General features: G+C 37.5%; 1 protein-coding gene across 3 annotated transcripts in view; it reads right to left on the reverse strand.

The window, feature by feature from the left end:
• The window catches only part of Pgant6 (Polypeptide N-Acetylgalactosaminyltransferase 6), a 55,910-nt gene that overhangs the window by 9,308 nt on the left and 30,945 nt on the right, over positions 1-15,657 (reverse strand). For all 3 annotated transcript variants that reach the window (XM_081737795.1, XM_081737794.1, XM_081737796.1), the window contains exons 7-11: positions 11,711-11,888; positions 10,002-10,119; positions 8,045-8,155; positions 5,114-5,335; positions 2,377-2,490 (exon numbers count right to left, since the gene is read on the reverse strand). In XM_081737795.1, coding sequence (XP_081593921.1) covers positions 2,377-2,490; positions 5,114-5,335; positions 8,045-8,155; positions 10,002-10,119; positions 11,711-11,888 — 743 coding nt within the window. The remainder of the gene's footprint in view (positions 1-2,376; positions 2,491-5,113; positions 5,336-8,044; positions 8,156-10,001; positions 10,120-11,710; positions 11,889-15,657) is intronic.

Here is a 15,657-nt window from a genome sequence, read left to right on the forward strand (position 1 = left end):
GGGTTCTGGACTGGAAGTGCTTTTATCTATTCACTTGGACGGTAAAACTTGGGAGGGAGAGAGAAAGTGGAGGTATAAAAGAATTAATAAAACTTAATAACTCTTGAACCACCGGATCGATCTCGATCAAATTTTCAACATAGATGAGGTTCGGACCTGCGATGTTTTTTATCACACCACTTTGACGGTGCAACTTAGGGTAGGAGGAGAGACATTTGAAAATTATCGAAAATGACCGATATTAGTGTCGAATCTATACTTTTCGGGGTCGCTGAGATTAACAGACACACTTCCGACGCCATATTCAGCAACAGGGGAGGGGGATATATATATATATATATATATATATATATATATATATATATATATATATATATATATATATATATATATATATATATATATAATTATCAAAAATGACCGACATTAGTAAGACGAAAAGTGGTACTTCCGATGCCGTTTAAATCCATGCCACAAAAAGAGAAAAATAGCATATTTCACGAGTACCAAACACATGAGATAAGAAGTTGTATATGTAAAATTTTTATTTTAACTCAGTGAAGTGGATAATTGACGCTAGTTATAGTATAAAGAGTCATTTCCATTTTCCACTGTAAACCCCCCACAGCTGTACAGAAAATTGACATCGACTAACAAACGTACCTGGGTCAATGCTTTCGAAAATTATCGCATGTTGAATTTAACATTAGAGTATATGACCAAAAGTACTTTTCTAGACTTTAAAAGAACGGTAAGAGATAGAAACGCAGTTCTTAGGAAGTTTCCAAGAGAGAATATCAAGGCACATCTAATAGTACTAGAGCGGTTTTCCGGAAAGTTCCGGAACATTCCGGATCAAATTTGCTGAACTTCTTTAAAAGTAGACGTATCTTATCTACACAAACAAGGACCCTAAATCGCGGTTTTTATTTCTTACGGAATAAGAACATCATACTGAGTTAGTGATAGTTTAGGTTTGCCTACACTATAAGTAGTTCTCCAGATATAAGGCCTATAATTACGGATGGTACAGAGTCCGAGACGATATCGAGAATAATCTCGGACTCGGTACCATTCCTAAATATTTGTGAATTTAATTGCTTACTTTTCCGCTTCACAAATGTGTTTTCAGCCGTACGTTTCAAGCAAATGCTGCATCAAATTGTCTTATCTGATTTTTGTATTAATGTGAAATTGGTTTTGCAAAAAAAAACATTCCATCCCGATTTAAACAATGTTCCGGAATTTTTCCGGATACCTACTCTAGTACCATTGGATGTGCCTTGATATTGTCTCTTGAAAACTTCCTAAGAACTTCGTTTCTATCTCTTATCGTTCTTTTAAAATCGAGAAAAGTATTTCTGGCCATATACTTTAACATTAAACTCAACGTGCGATAATTTTCGAAAGCATTGACTCAGCTTGATGATTAAGGTACTTTTTCTTCAGTACGAGAGGCTACGTTGATTAGTCGATGTTAATTTTCTGTACAACTGTGTGTGTGGGGGAGGGGGGTTCAGTGGAAAATGGAAATGGCTCTTCCTCACAAATTTACTAGAATGATTACATTCGGCATACTTACTTCTACAAGACTATAAACAAACTGAATCGTTTTTGCATAACAAATTCAATGGCACAATTTTAAAAGTAAAAGGGCTAATTCTTCTAATTCCCAGGTATCTGACACGCCATGGTAAAGTTTGGAATAGATAATCCTACAGAAATATTTATGAAAAGTAATAGAAAATCTGGCCAAACGGACACCAGATAACAATAATATTAACTGAAAATGAAATCATTAAGATTTACGTCCCACTGTTATGCTGGTTAGGCTAAAGGAGACGGTGATAATGAGAAATTAGTGAAATGGTGGAATGAAGAAAGTGGGAGGAAACGGAAGAACCCCGAGAAAACCCACGAGCACGGTGTTTGTCCACCACAAAGTCCACACGGCGCGAGCTGGGATCGAACCAGGGACCCCAAGCACCGGAGCTGAACGCTCTACCATTGAGCCACCGCGCCCCCTAATATTAACTGAATCACTGAGTGGAAAAAAGAGGATATTTCAAGAACATGGAATATTTCGCGATAGCAATTTCTGTTTAACCAAATATCCAAACTCATTACATTCGTTTATTTTGGGGAATGAAAGATTTTAAATGTTCTCCTTTTTTCACTCACAGATTCAATTCTAAGTTATCCGTGTTCTCCAGTGATATAACCTCTTTCCTCAGTATCACAATTTTATCCACTGAATTCGTGGATGATTTAAAATATTTGACTAATTATTTTAAAGAATACGTAGTCTCTCTCTCATGTCGCGGGAATTTCGAGTACAACAAAAATTAACCGAAGAAATCGAGAAATCAAGTTTACCTGTTCTCCGCTTCTTCCTGGGCTATCTTTAAGGCAAGTTTCTAATCCAAACCTTTCCTCATTTCTTTTAAACATCGTGTCAACACACAAATCAGGAGCTGCTACACTTCGAACCTACGAAGAGAAAATATGTAACATTAACTGAATACTCAAATATATCATTTCATATTTTTACAAAAATTAAATAAATAAAAATAAATTAAATAAATAAAAGAAAAATCTGACCATTGTTGTTAAATCTATTTTAATCTGGAAATACTAAATAATGAAAAACAGAAAGGGAATTTCGATCAAAACAATCAAAAGCTCTAAATTAATAATACTAACTCAGCATTTACAAGGCGCAACCAGAAAGTAAGTTTCCCACGCATAACTTTCCCATGGCTAGGAAACTGTTGCGCGAAGCGACTGCGTGCACGTGAGAGAGTAAGGTCCTAGCATGGTGCATGCGCCAGCGGAACTTCCCTAGTGCTCTCAGTAGCGTTGTGGCAGTGGTTGAAGACGGATGCTCCCGCCGCGTATGAAGTGTGAGCAGTAATAAAGCTTTTGAATGCACAGGGCAGAACGCCGATTGAAATCCATCGTCAGGTGTGCCAGGTCTATGGGCCGAACGTCATGAGCAAGCAGATGGTGAGTTGCTGGTGTAGACAATTTGCAGCAATACGCCAAAATATGCATGATGAGGAGCGCAGTGGAAGGCCAACCATCATCACAGACGACCTTGTGGATCTTGTTTGGGAATGCATCATGCAGAATCCTCATGCAGAAACCTGTGAGGTCAGCATCAGTATTTTTAGAATGATGGAGAGGCAGAGGAGATTGTCAAACAGTGGTTCCAATCTCAGGCAGCCGAGTTCTATGATACAAGTATAGATAAGTTGATCCCACAGTATGACAAATGTAGTCTGTTCGATCTACCCAAAGGCCTTTTTCCTACTGATGAAACCTTCGTATCCTGTCCACCTTAGACTCTGATCTAATTACATTACAATGATGCAAATATACTTTGTTTTCTTGAGATGGGGTAGAGAGTGGTATTAACAACATGCAGCGATCAAAGCAATCATCCAAAACATTGTTATATTACCATTTTCGTTACCTCGTCAGTGCTTCAACGCTTCATCAATTGAAAAGTTCTGTTAGATGTCTGATCTCCTGCCACTGCGAACAAAGATACCTAAGCGACCCTCGTGTTAATGTACGTTGTTTCGTGTACGAATACATTCCTTTCTCTATTGCCATGGATACCCTGTCTGTCTTGAAGGGCGCCCTAAGGTCAATTTCGTTTCCCTCGCAAGATTATTCATCAAAATTACGGAAGTATTTCATAGTTTCTACATTCTACAACACTGCTAATTTGATAGCGTTGTAAATGTTTTTGTGTTGCAAAATTTCATTGCATTTTATCTATTAATTTGAAAGTTACAAGGGCGGTTCAAGCCACTCTGTATAAGCCATTCAGAACCAAGTGGTGTACAACTATTCAGTGGTTTACGCATAGACGAATAACCAGTGGATGTTTATTTACCCCTAGACTAGATGCTGGGAATGAGAAAACAAGTGAATTTATAAACTAAGGAAACATAATCTTTATCAACTCACGATCATTATTTCTACAGGGAAGAAAATTTTATAAGAATAGAGTTCTTCAAATTGCAAACGTCCTAGGTACACTAGAATATAGTTCTCGTGAGATCAGGAAGGTCAAGCAATGTTAGATTGGATCAGAGGAAAGATGGGTGACCATTTGTACTTACCAAATGATGTACGCATTGAGGCGTCCATCCAGTGTCGTGAAGACAATTGAGGAACTAATGAAATTGCGACCTTTGTTCAGAAAGCCAACATTAATGGCAAGAGAAGCCGATGTGCTGACCATACGTCACCCTAAAGGGATGAGTGCCACAGGTCAGTTGATAGTTCTTCTAAGGCAAGGCAGCCATGTGCAACAGCCGGTCCTCAGGGCGGTTGTGGCCTACTGAACCCTTTCATCCGGCCCGCCTGATTTGTTATTGGAAATGTATTTTTTACGTAACGTCTTAACCTGAATTGATTTTTTCCTGGATAACTGATGTCCATCTTAAAAATATCGTTCGCGCTGGAACACCCAATTTAACATCGAACATTGAGGGAATAGTTCAAAACATAAATGATCAAGTTTCTCACTAAAATAGTATACGTAAATAGATTTTTCTACGTTTCTTTAGTAAATAAACATTTTGGTCACCGTTGTAGCAGTTTTCCTGTTCCTGTGGTATTATTGTACGATGAACAAGCTTCTCCATTTTGGCTATTCAATTCATACATTGTCTCGAACGGCCCTCGACACCATAGATATACCACATTGACTTGATCCTTAGTCTTCCGTTGCAAGCGCTGCTATCGACTGAAGGAATTCCACTCGCTTTCTCTCGCTTAGCAACAGCTAAACCCTTATTGGCTCAACGCGTGGGTGTGTGAGTTTTAGTTCGCATTTTTGCCACGGCTCAAGACATTTTGGAAGCACAATAGTAAGGCACTAGTGACTGGCCCACCCTCTGTTCAACTTGTACATGCCCGCTCTATGGACTGTTATGCCAGAAGTTGAGTTCAGTTATATAGTTCTTCAAGCAACGTAGTTCTTTTCCACTAATTGTGCTGAAAAAATATCGCACGTGATTTGTTCACACGTATGCTTTAGGTAAGTGCAAGACTTATTATTATTATTATTACTGTTTCATTAAGTAACTTCACTTACCTCTCCAGTGGCGAAATCTGGTGGTTCAATTGGAGGATATTTTCTCGGAAGATCAAAGGCGATTTCCTCCATAAACCACTTGAATGGTTTGCATTTGAGTTTTTCCCTTATTTCTCGTTGCTTGGTGAGATCACCAGGATCAATGTCACGATAATGAGGTCGCCGTTTATACAGGTACTCAGCGTATTCATCCATCCACACCTCTGCAACTCGACGGTAATTCTGTAAGAAAAACAACAGTATTAGACTTATTGATTGATAATCTCATGTTCTAAAATAATTGATTTATCAAGTTTTAATTGTATATGCCAGTATGTTACAGATTTCATGTTTAATTCATTTATTTAAATAAATAAATAAAAAAGTAAAGGCTGTACCTTGTGTACGCTATTTTTTTCCTTTTTACCTGATACGGGAAGTGATCAGAAAGTAAGGTTACAAAGCCTGCAGTGAAACGTGTAGATATTATTTCATACAACCAATACAGCGTTTGAAGATTCCCTCCTGGTAAAAAATCCTGTCCTTGCGAGTTCAGCCATGTTGTTATGAAGTGTTTCACTTCCTCATCTGAAGCGATAGCCTCCTAGGCGCTGCTTCAAGTGCGGGAAAAGGTGAAAAGTCGCTTGGAGCGAGGTCCGGGCTGTAGGGAAGGTAATTGATGTCCCAGCTCTGTTCAAATCCTACGTGCTAGGTCGGCTACTGCGCTCCTCGTCGTTGACGTTTTCTCTACCAGCCAAAAACTTTTAACACCATTCTGCGACATGCTGACAAGACATTACAGTCTCTGCGTAAACCTCTATCAGCTGCCGCTGAATTTCAGCCGCGGTTACATATTTCCACCACAGAAATCGAATAAATGAGCGGACTTCTTCGTGAGACCATTTTCCGAAAGAGCCGTCATTTGTTTACATACAACTAGCGTCACAGGTGGCTGAAACTCTGCATAGTTGCCAATTCTGTGTATTAAAATCAGCGCATATTTCTCATTTCTCCATAACAAATGAAACTGCAGAAATATCGGCCTTGTAACCTTAGTTTTTGATCCTCGCTCGTATTTCGTTTCCGTTTACAAAAATATTTTCAAAAGTTTTCAGCCAAACACGGAAATATCGCTCCACTGGTAAGAAGTTTTTCGTGGCGTATAGTGCCATCTATGAAAGAAATAATGTATCAGTTTCAATCTAGCTGCATCAGTTCGTTAAAGGCAGTCATTTGAATAAGTCGCTGTGCGTTGAGCTCGCATACGGCATGTCAATGCTCCAGTCAACACGTATGTTGTTGGAGTGGAAGACTGTGGCTTCAAGGAAATTGTGCACCCACCTTACAGACCAGATTTAGCTCTGCAGCCTTGGCAACAACAGTCGTGTGGACTGGAGCACTTTCACGCAGGATGCGAGCTCAACGCATAGCAACTTATTCAAATGACTGCCTTCAACGAATTGACGCAGCTAGACAGTTGAAACTGAAAAATTATTTTTTTTTCATAGACGATACTGTATGCCATAGATGGCACCAGTGGCGCGATGTTTGAATGTCAGTCCAGAAACTTGTGGAACTACCCTCATATTTCAAAAACTTTATCAAGAGACGAACTTTTACAAAAGAAAAAAATATATATATCTTCTTGCGTTACTTTCAGTTTTATTCTTTATGCACGTAAATCAGAATTCAACTCACAGTTCCAACCTTGTGAATATTCCAGTAGCTGATGAGAAAAATTTGTAAAAAAACAAAAGACTCGAGAACCACTACTAACAATTACATGTGTTATCTGCTAATGAAAAATTATTTAATGTGAACTACAGTTCTTCAACATAGCTCCACGATTAGTTCATGCTGGCTACATTTTAGTCCATTATCTATAATCAATATATTTATAAACTGTACATAAGAAAAATGAAATGAAATCTTTAAATTTTACGTCCCACGATTATGCCGATTAGGCTAAAGGAGATGGTGATGATGAGAAATGAAGAAAATGGTAGAATGAAGAAAGTGGGAGGAAACGGGAGAACCCCGAGAAAACTCACGCAATTGGTGTTTGACCACCACAAAGTTTACTTGGCGCGACCTGGGATCGAACCAAGGACCTCATGCACCATAGGTGAACACTCCCTCCCCCCTCCCCCGCGGCTCCCTGTACATAAGCAGCATCAGGTTATGAAAACAAGTACTCAGTGTAAGGCGCCTAATTCTAAAAGATTTTCTCTTCAACTCACAGACTCTTCACATCACACAAAAACAATAATTTATTTCCTAGTTTCTCCGAAGTACAGTTAATTACAGTTACAACTAAGGTAATGCTGCACAGCAAATATAAACACTGATTACAGGACTCAGCTACAGACATCCTACTGTACAAAACTTCCAACGAACCACCATCATCTTTGCAATAATTTGAATATGCGTCCAATATTATATTTAGACTACAAACACCAATATTTTGAAAACATAACTTTTAAAATAGAATTTTCAAAACATTATCATTTTCAATGAACAGAACATTTCCCTGATACTTCATCTACAAACTGCAAATCTTATTGGAAGACGAAATAAAATAAAATCTCTATCCTGAATTCATGAACGGTAAGCTAAAGATCATAATAAATGGATGACGATAGAACGATCGGTGGTACAAGAAAGTAGAAAGAAATGAGGAAAAACAACAAAACCAGAGATGTAATGTTTTCCACCGCAAAATATCATGATATGGGATTGAACCAGGGACTTCCTAAACCAGAAATGATCGCTTCGTGACCGATCTACCGTGGCAAACATCGTTTGGAAGGGTGAAGTAAAATACATACTGAACTTAGAGAAAGATCGTGTAAATCTTTTATAATGGTCATAGCGTAATAATTACTAAATAACGTATTGTATTGGTTACAAATATGTGCTATGTTACTCAAAATAAATACAAAATTTGTATACCTTGCCAACAAAATCTCCTCTGCCTGGATTAGGAAAAGGCGCAAATTTTCGATAGATATGGCCCACTCTCGAACAAGGAGCGTCCACCATTTTACCACCACACTGCCATATCTGGAAAATAAACATACACAAATTTCTTTGTTACAGATAACTAAACCAATATTATATAACTAGTAATATTTAAATCTTTGGGCTCGTATATATATATATATATATATATATATATATATATATATATATAATTGTCTTTCCTAGCATAAATCAGGAAAAAGGTGGTTTCGTACTCAATAGCAGCTACAAAGTATATATTTTAATATACATATGAGGCGTTCCGGGTAGTAAGGGAGAATTCAACATCGGTTCATTTCTTCTTGTTATTATTTATCCGAAGTAATAATAATAATAAATCACACACATTTCAACAATAATCACAATCCTTATTACAAAAGGGAAACAACGCCTCGGAACACTAATTCATAATAGTTAACAAGCGCCGCTCCGTTATGTGCGCTGCCTGCCTGCTTAACGCCAATAGATGATGCTAGCATGCAGGTAATTTGCATATTTAAAACTATTGTGACGATTAACCAGCGTTATTTCAATTTAATTACTTCAAAATAGGACAAGGATTAAAACTATTTAGATTGGAGCATTAATGTTTGGGTATTTCTATAGTAATACAGGCTTAACATAAATGATTCATTGTGTTTCAAAGCACTGTTTATTTACAAGTATATGACGTTTTAAGACAGATCATACATGGAAAGAGAGATACACTCGCCAAGATACTAAGTTTAAAAAGCCCGTCTCGTGACTCGCGTGCACGATAGATGACAGACCTGTGACGACACTCTACAAGATGGCGGCAATGCAGAAGATGAGTTTTTGTATTAGAATATGTGCAGTTTCGTCGGTTACGAGCGTTCAGCGTACATTAGTACGCAAATACGGAAAAGCTGCACCTGGCCACCGGACCATTTTGCGTTGATTTCGCCAGTTTTGTGATACTGGTTGTCTGTGTAAAGGGAAAAGCACGGGGTGGGCGACCGTGTGTCTCAGAGGAAATAGTAGAACGTGTAAGACAAAGCTTAGTGTACAGCCCACAAAAATCAACCGTTCGTGTAAGCTGTGAACTGGGCATGTAAACTGCGAAAAACAGAAAGCCACAGTGGAAACATTAAAACAATTTATAGGTGAAAGAACAATGCTGGAAAATATATAAAAAGGCCAATAAAATAAACAGAGACAGACTTGACCAGATTTCGCAAACGATTAGACTATCTTGAGTCTTGAATCCTAAGTAGTTCACGACAACAGTCATCGTCAACTTACTGCCAACCTACTCACTATTTTTACCGTCATCTGAAGGACATTAACAAGAAGTTCATTCGCACGGAGGCCTTCCTACTTGACAGATCTTCTTATTTCAAGTTCTAAATTATTCAACTGTACTATTTTATGATTCATAAATTAATCCAATGTAAACTTGCTATATTTCTTTAATGTAAATAGAGAGATGCATCTAAACTTCTGTAGTTTTCACTTACTACCGAAATTTCAGTAACATGCAAGTATTCAAGTATTTCGATTGTTTTTAGCATGCTCAGAGAAATTAATGTCCCAGTATAGAGTTTATGTCTTGTATCATATTAACTATCTCTCAGATTAAGAGCAGAATTGATAATTTCAAGGAAAGAAAAAATACCTCTTTTTTTTCTTTTTTTTTAAATAGCGAAACAGCACTGTTCTCTTCCCACTAAAATTGGAACATCAAAAAAAGCCTAAAATTTTTCAGGCAAAAGCCGCGGAAAAACTTAACAACAACAACAACAACAACAACAAAAAAAAAAAAAAAGTTTCTTTCTCAAGCCTTGCATCTTTAATTTTAATTACTCAACTTTAAAATATACTTTTGAATGTACTGACTAAATAAATTATCTTTATTGCAAGCATTTACCTTGAAAGACAATTCATACTGCTCGCCTCCCCATATATCAAGCCCTTCATCGTAACCACCAAGCTCCCAAAAGAATTTGGCACTTATTGCGAATAGACCGCCAGCCATAACTGGACTCCTGTTAAAAATAAAAAGAGATGTTTTATGTATAAAACAGAAAATATATTTGTTTCTTCTTTTTAACTTAATGCCTAAATTCCTTGTTCGTGGGTTTAATTCGTTTGCATAAATGCTGCAAACATTGTCGGGTCAATTTTTAAGTTTATTAAAGAATACGATCTTAAAGTCTCCAATATTTTCTGTGTGTTAGTTTTGATATAAAAATCAAAATTTGTGAAGAGTCGTTGTTCAATACGCCATAAATAATTGCAGAATTGCTGTTATTTTCATTTTACACTAGCACCCTGATTTGTACGAATTTCACAATTGCACGAGCCTTCTCGCTGAATGATCTACAGCGTAAATTTCCTCTCTCAACAAAACCATTGGAGACACGTTTCAAGTGGTAGTCGTAGTCAAGCAACGAAGTGTTTGGCAGGAAGCAGAATAGCAGCCCAGACTCAACTGGAGAAGAAAGTTGTATTCCAAACCTACCCAGATCTTGAGGCGAAAAAGGTTCAACGCTGCAGACAGTCGAAAAGGGAGCCTAGGTCACCATCAAGTGATTGGCATCGAACTACTTCACAATTCCATTCATTGCCTCTGGCAGATCTGACGAGATAAGAATCCAGGCGTCAATTCCATTTCGTTCCTATAAATTCGAGTCAGAATATGGGAAAATATTTCAAGGAGTCCATCCATCATTCTTCACGACTACAACATCTAAAAGGACTAGAATGGTGAGGGCAAGTGCTCACTCCTAACCCTTCAATTAAATATCTTCTTCTCACCCACTTCTACCTAAACTAGTCGCTATTTTATCAATTGAACTAGTTGAGTTTTATTTATGCATTTAAAGCATAACCTCTTATTAAATCAGTTGAGTGTGAGTTGCCAGTTCTCAACTCATTTGCATTTCATTTATTTAAAATATTAATTTGATATCTGAGCTAATAGAACTGACGACCCGAACCGGCACACTAGTTTGATAAGTCTTAAAGTTTGATATTAAAGTTTTCACAAATTTCGAGTCTTTTGCACAGCGAGGTTTCTTCATTTACTTGTATCTTCATAGTCTCCATTATTCGATATAAAACAGATAAACGTACGTACTTTTGAGAAATGGTACATATTGCAACTATGTGTGAGTTATAAATAAACACAACAGATAACTTTACAACTATCACTAGAAGAAGAAAACAAGTATCATGTGGTAACTTTAAAAGCTTCTCACAATTCTGAAGTCAAAAAGCAGAAAGGTTTCTATACTATCACTATTTCAGCCGAGTCAAAACTTCCTAGGTGTTATGTATACTTTTTTCTATCTCAATCACCATGTAAAAACACAACTTCTGCTTGCTGACAACCTTAGTAGCTAAGTCTCACGAAAATTCCGGCGTTTCTAATAAGGCTCAATAAAGTTAGCCCATTGTTATAGGAATAACACAGGTACTAGCAGAATAACAGTAAAGGACGAAAATTCAGAAAGAAAAATAAACAAAAATAATACGAACGACGTGTTGATCAAGCACCGTTCAATTGAATTGTGCATCATTTGGTCGGCCAGTGTCGCATTTATTATTATTGTAACTTTTGTATATTTTACTTACTTGAATGGCTCAGTAGGATGTTTCTTGTCTTCGGGTAACAGTGGAAGTCGTTTGTAGTAAAACTCCCAATCAAATGCACCTCTCGCACCTTCATCTTGAGCACGATATGCAAATGTTTCATAGTCTATGACGTCAATGAAAGGGCACACACATGTTCGATAGTCTTCAGCTATGGGTTCTAAAAAATACAAGCAACATTAGAGCTATGATTGCAACAAATGATAATTACAAACTGAATATACGAGAACGGATCAATAAGTAACACACAACAATTTATACAGGGTGTTACGAAAATTGTATCTCAATATCTTGGAAATGAAATGAAATCTTTAAGTTTTACATCCCAGGATTATGCCGGTTAGGCTAAAGGAGACGGTGAAGATGAGAAATGAATGGTGGAATGAAGAAAGTAGGAGGAAACGGGAGAACCCCGAGAAAACCCACGACCACGGTGTTTGTCCACAATATTTTGCGAACAGATTCCTCACATCAAATTAAGAAAAAAGTTCATATGAACCTGTGCTCAAAAGTGGATAATTTCGGTTGAGCTGAGTTAGGTTGATTTTGAGTTTAATGTCCCTTTCAGCAGCGAGGCTATATGAGACGGGACCTACTGAGTAACGTGGAATCCAAACCACACGAGCTCCCGCCGGGAATTGAATGGATAGTTTCGGAGTTATAGTGTGCCGAAAACGTGAAATAAGTAAACTTTAAAAGTTCATAGCTCCACTAGTAGGGGACCTATCGTAGTCAGGTCAAAGACATCACTGAGGAACTGGTATGTGAACAACTAAAATACCCATGTTTAAGAATGCTCCAGTACTTGCACACCAATTTTCAGAGAGGTAGGTGGAAAGTGATCAAGTACTCCCAAACAGCCCCTCTAAAAATGATTGCAAGTACCGGAGGTTCTGAAAGTGGACATTTGGACAGTTCACACACTTGTTTCTCAGTGATGTCTTGACCCGACTGCGATCGGTCCTATAGTAGTGGAACTATGGACTTTTAAAGTTAATTTTTTCACGTTTTCGGCATCCTATAACTCCGAAATTATGCGCTTCCGACCACAGGTCCACATAAACTTTTTTCATATTTTAGAAACAGATTCGTGACAAATTTCTGTAACATCCTTTATAGAAGAAAATGTAATATGTAACGCAGTAAGAATATATACAAAATATTCTTACATTACAGCTTCAACACAGCCATCAAGTCTCTCAACGCATTTCTTTCATCCTGGCACAATTTTCAAAATACTCCGTTCCTAAAAGTCCGTCTTTTGAGAACATAGCCATCAGCGCACAACCGATCTGACTTCGTTATTGGAGCTGAAACGCTGGCAGGCCACGAATTTCTGCATCAGACCAACAAAGATGTTTGACAATATTTGAAGATGGATTCGCTAGTCACCGCAAATTGCCTTTTCAATGGTCATGACCAGCGGTGCTATTCAGCCGGTTTGCACGATACCGTTTGTTACACCTAGACATAATAGTAAATGTTACTAAATTATAACCAGGAAGACTAAACTGTTTACCAATGAATGATTAGACAAGAAATATTCGTACTTTTATTGTGTACACCTTCACGTTTCCGAGTTTAGTTTAATATAAAACACTGTTTAATATTATTTGTATTTTTGCAACCGTAACCTCTTGGGAAGCAGTTGATACCCTATCCCTTCTAAATGACACCCCTGGTTTCTGCCACCATGCTCCCAGATGTCCTCAATGGTCTCGCTGGTCACAAGAATAACTCCTGTTATAAAGAAGGCAACCGTGGACTGAGAATTTTAACGCGAAAACTGATGAAAAGATCATATCGAGCGGTTTTCACACGTCAAAAAAATCCCTTCATACTATACTACAAATAACAATAAGAAATCTCAATTTCGAGTCATAAGCAATTTTGAATTTTCAATGTCGCTGCCGTGGAATCGAAATAAACTAAATGCAGTCTAAAATAAACAAGTTGGCAGTTCTGACCCCTGTATCAGATTTCACTGTCATTCACGGCTAGCAATGTAATAGACCAATTAGGTGTGTGAAGTGCGAATTACTTCTCGATTCAGCGTCGAGCAGCAGAAATGTGCATGAGCGTGTTGTCAGACTCGAATGAATGAATAAATATGCTTAGGCTTACGTTATTAAAGAATACAATATACGATAAATTGCTGGAGTGTAGTTTAAACTTACTGACAAACATACTGTAATCTTGTACATTCTCACCGATGATATAACTCTTCTTATTAATGGTTTATCATTAGCACTACTACAATTATGATGAGGTAACTTACTTAAAATTCTGGTTTTCAAAATGCACACTCTCTATGACAAACAGAGTGACAAACTGCATTATTTCGGATAATTGAATTTCTATTCTATTATTATTTTGTGATAAGTGATCAATGGCATTATATTTTGACGGTAACGTAATAAAAATGTCATCCTCCGCTTCGGTGAGTAGAATAAATTCAATAGGTACAATTTTGCACCACTTTTTTCCCTACACATACTGCGTGATAAATTTGTAATAGTGTATTCGATTCCTTTCAGTTCAGAAATTGCTCGTAGCTTGTTTATTTTCATAGTGCTGAAACTTGAAGTAATCCCGGTCACTCTGCGTCGCGTAGTCGCTAAACGCTCTCGCCTTTGGTGTAAGCTGTCCCGGGTTCAGTTTCTGGTGGGGACATTCGGTTGGAAAGGTGTAACAGCGCTTTTTCAGATCAGCCATCCTGAGTGAGGATTTTTCTGAGTTTTCCTCATCCACACCAAGCAAATGCCGGCATGGTGCCTAACATATAGGTATCAGGCCGTTTTCTTCCTTCCCTAGTCCTTTTCTCCTTCTCCCGAATAGCGTGCTCGCCAAGAGACATTATCCATTATACGTGATGGGCTTAATACCATGCCAGTAATGCCCAGAAATATACATATAAATAAAATAAAATAAATTGAGATACCCCCACAGTAAATAATTCAGGGAACGGGAGAAATCACATGAGCTGGGCGGCCATTTGATATTACTATTTCTCGACAGAAAGCATCAGGGGAACTTTTCATGCAATATAAGTCTAGAGTAATCTACTCCACCCATCGAAGCAGAGGAGGACATTTACACATTACTTTCAAAACATGCTGTCATTGACTGCTTTTCAAAATATGACGGAAAAAAAAAACATATTTCACTATCACCTATAGTTCCCATTCTATCTCATTTTAAGCTCTAAAGCATTGATACGTCATTCGTAGCCGAAGTACAGCGAATCTGATGTTGTTGAACATCATGTCGTAGCGCTGTTCGCAACAGAATAGTATTTAATTTTGAAAGAAACGTTGATTTTCTGCTCTTCTAAATTGTAAATGAACTGAGAAAGACAGCATAGAGGTTTCACTACTTACTGCGGGATCGCGAGTAGGCAAGGAAAGCAATCCCTTAAAGGGAGTTAGTTCAGACGTTCTTATTGATAAACTCTTTATAAACATTTTAATGTTATTGTCAGCTTTAAAACTGGATCTAAATATTATTTTTTTTATAACTTGTAAGTTTGAATTTTGTAAATAAGTACATTTATCTTTAAAACAATAAATATTACCATTTGCTACTGCACCGAAGTACCAGACGGTGAGAAATTTCTAATTGCATCATATGAAGTGTGTCAAAAAAAATATATATATATATCAAACCTTTGGTTAGCAAAAATATTGATTTGGAAATCCGAAATATTAATTCCTCTTCAAAGTAGCCTCTTTGGTAATGCACGCACTTCTCTCGGCGCTCCCACCATTGTTAGAAACACTTCTAGGACGTAGGTTTCGGAATGAAAAGCAACCGTACCGTCGCATTCCGCATGGTGTCTTCTCATGACTCAAATTGTGTCCCTTTTAGTGGCATTTTCAGCTTGGGAAATAACCAACAGTCACACGGAGCATGTCGAGTGAGTAGGGAGC

Source organism: Thermobia domestica, chromosome 14 (genome assembly GCF_964235325.1).
Source record: "Thermobia domestica chromosome 14, izTheDome1.hap1.1, whole genome shotgun sequence".
Classification (NCBI taxonomy): Eukaryota; Metazoa; Arthropoda; class Insecta; order Zygentoma; family Lepismatidae; genus Thermobia; species Thermobia domestica.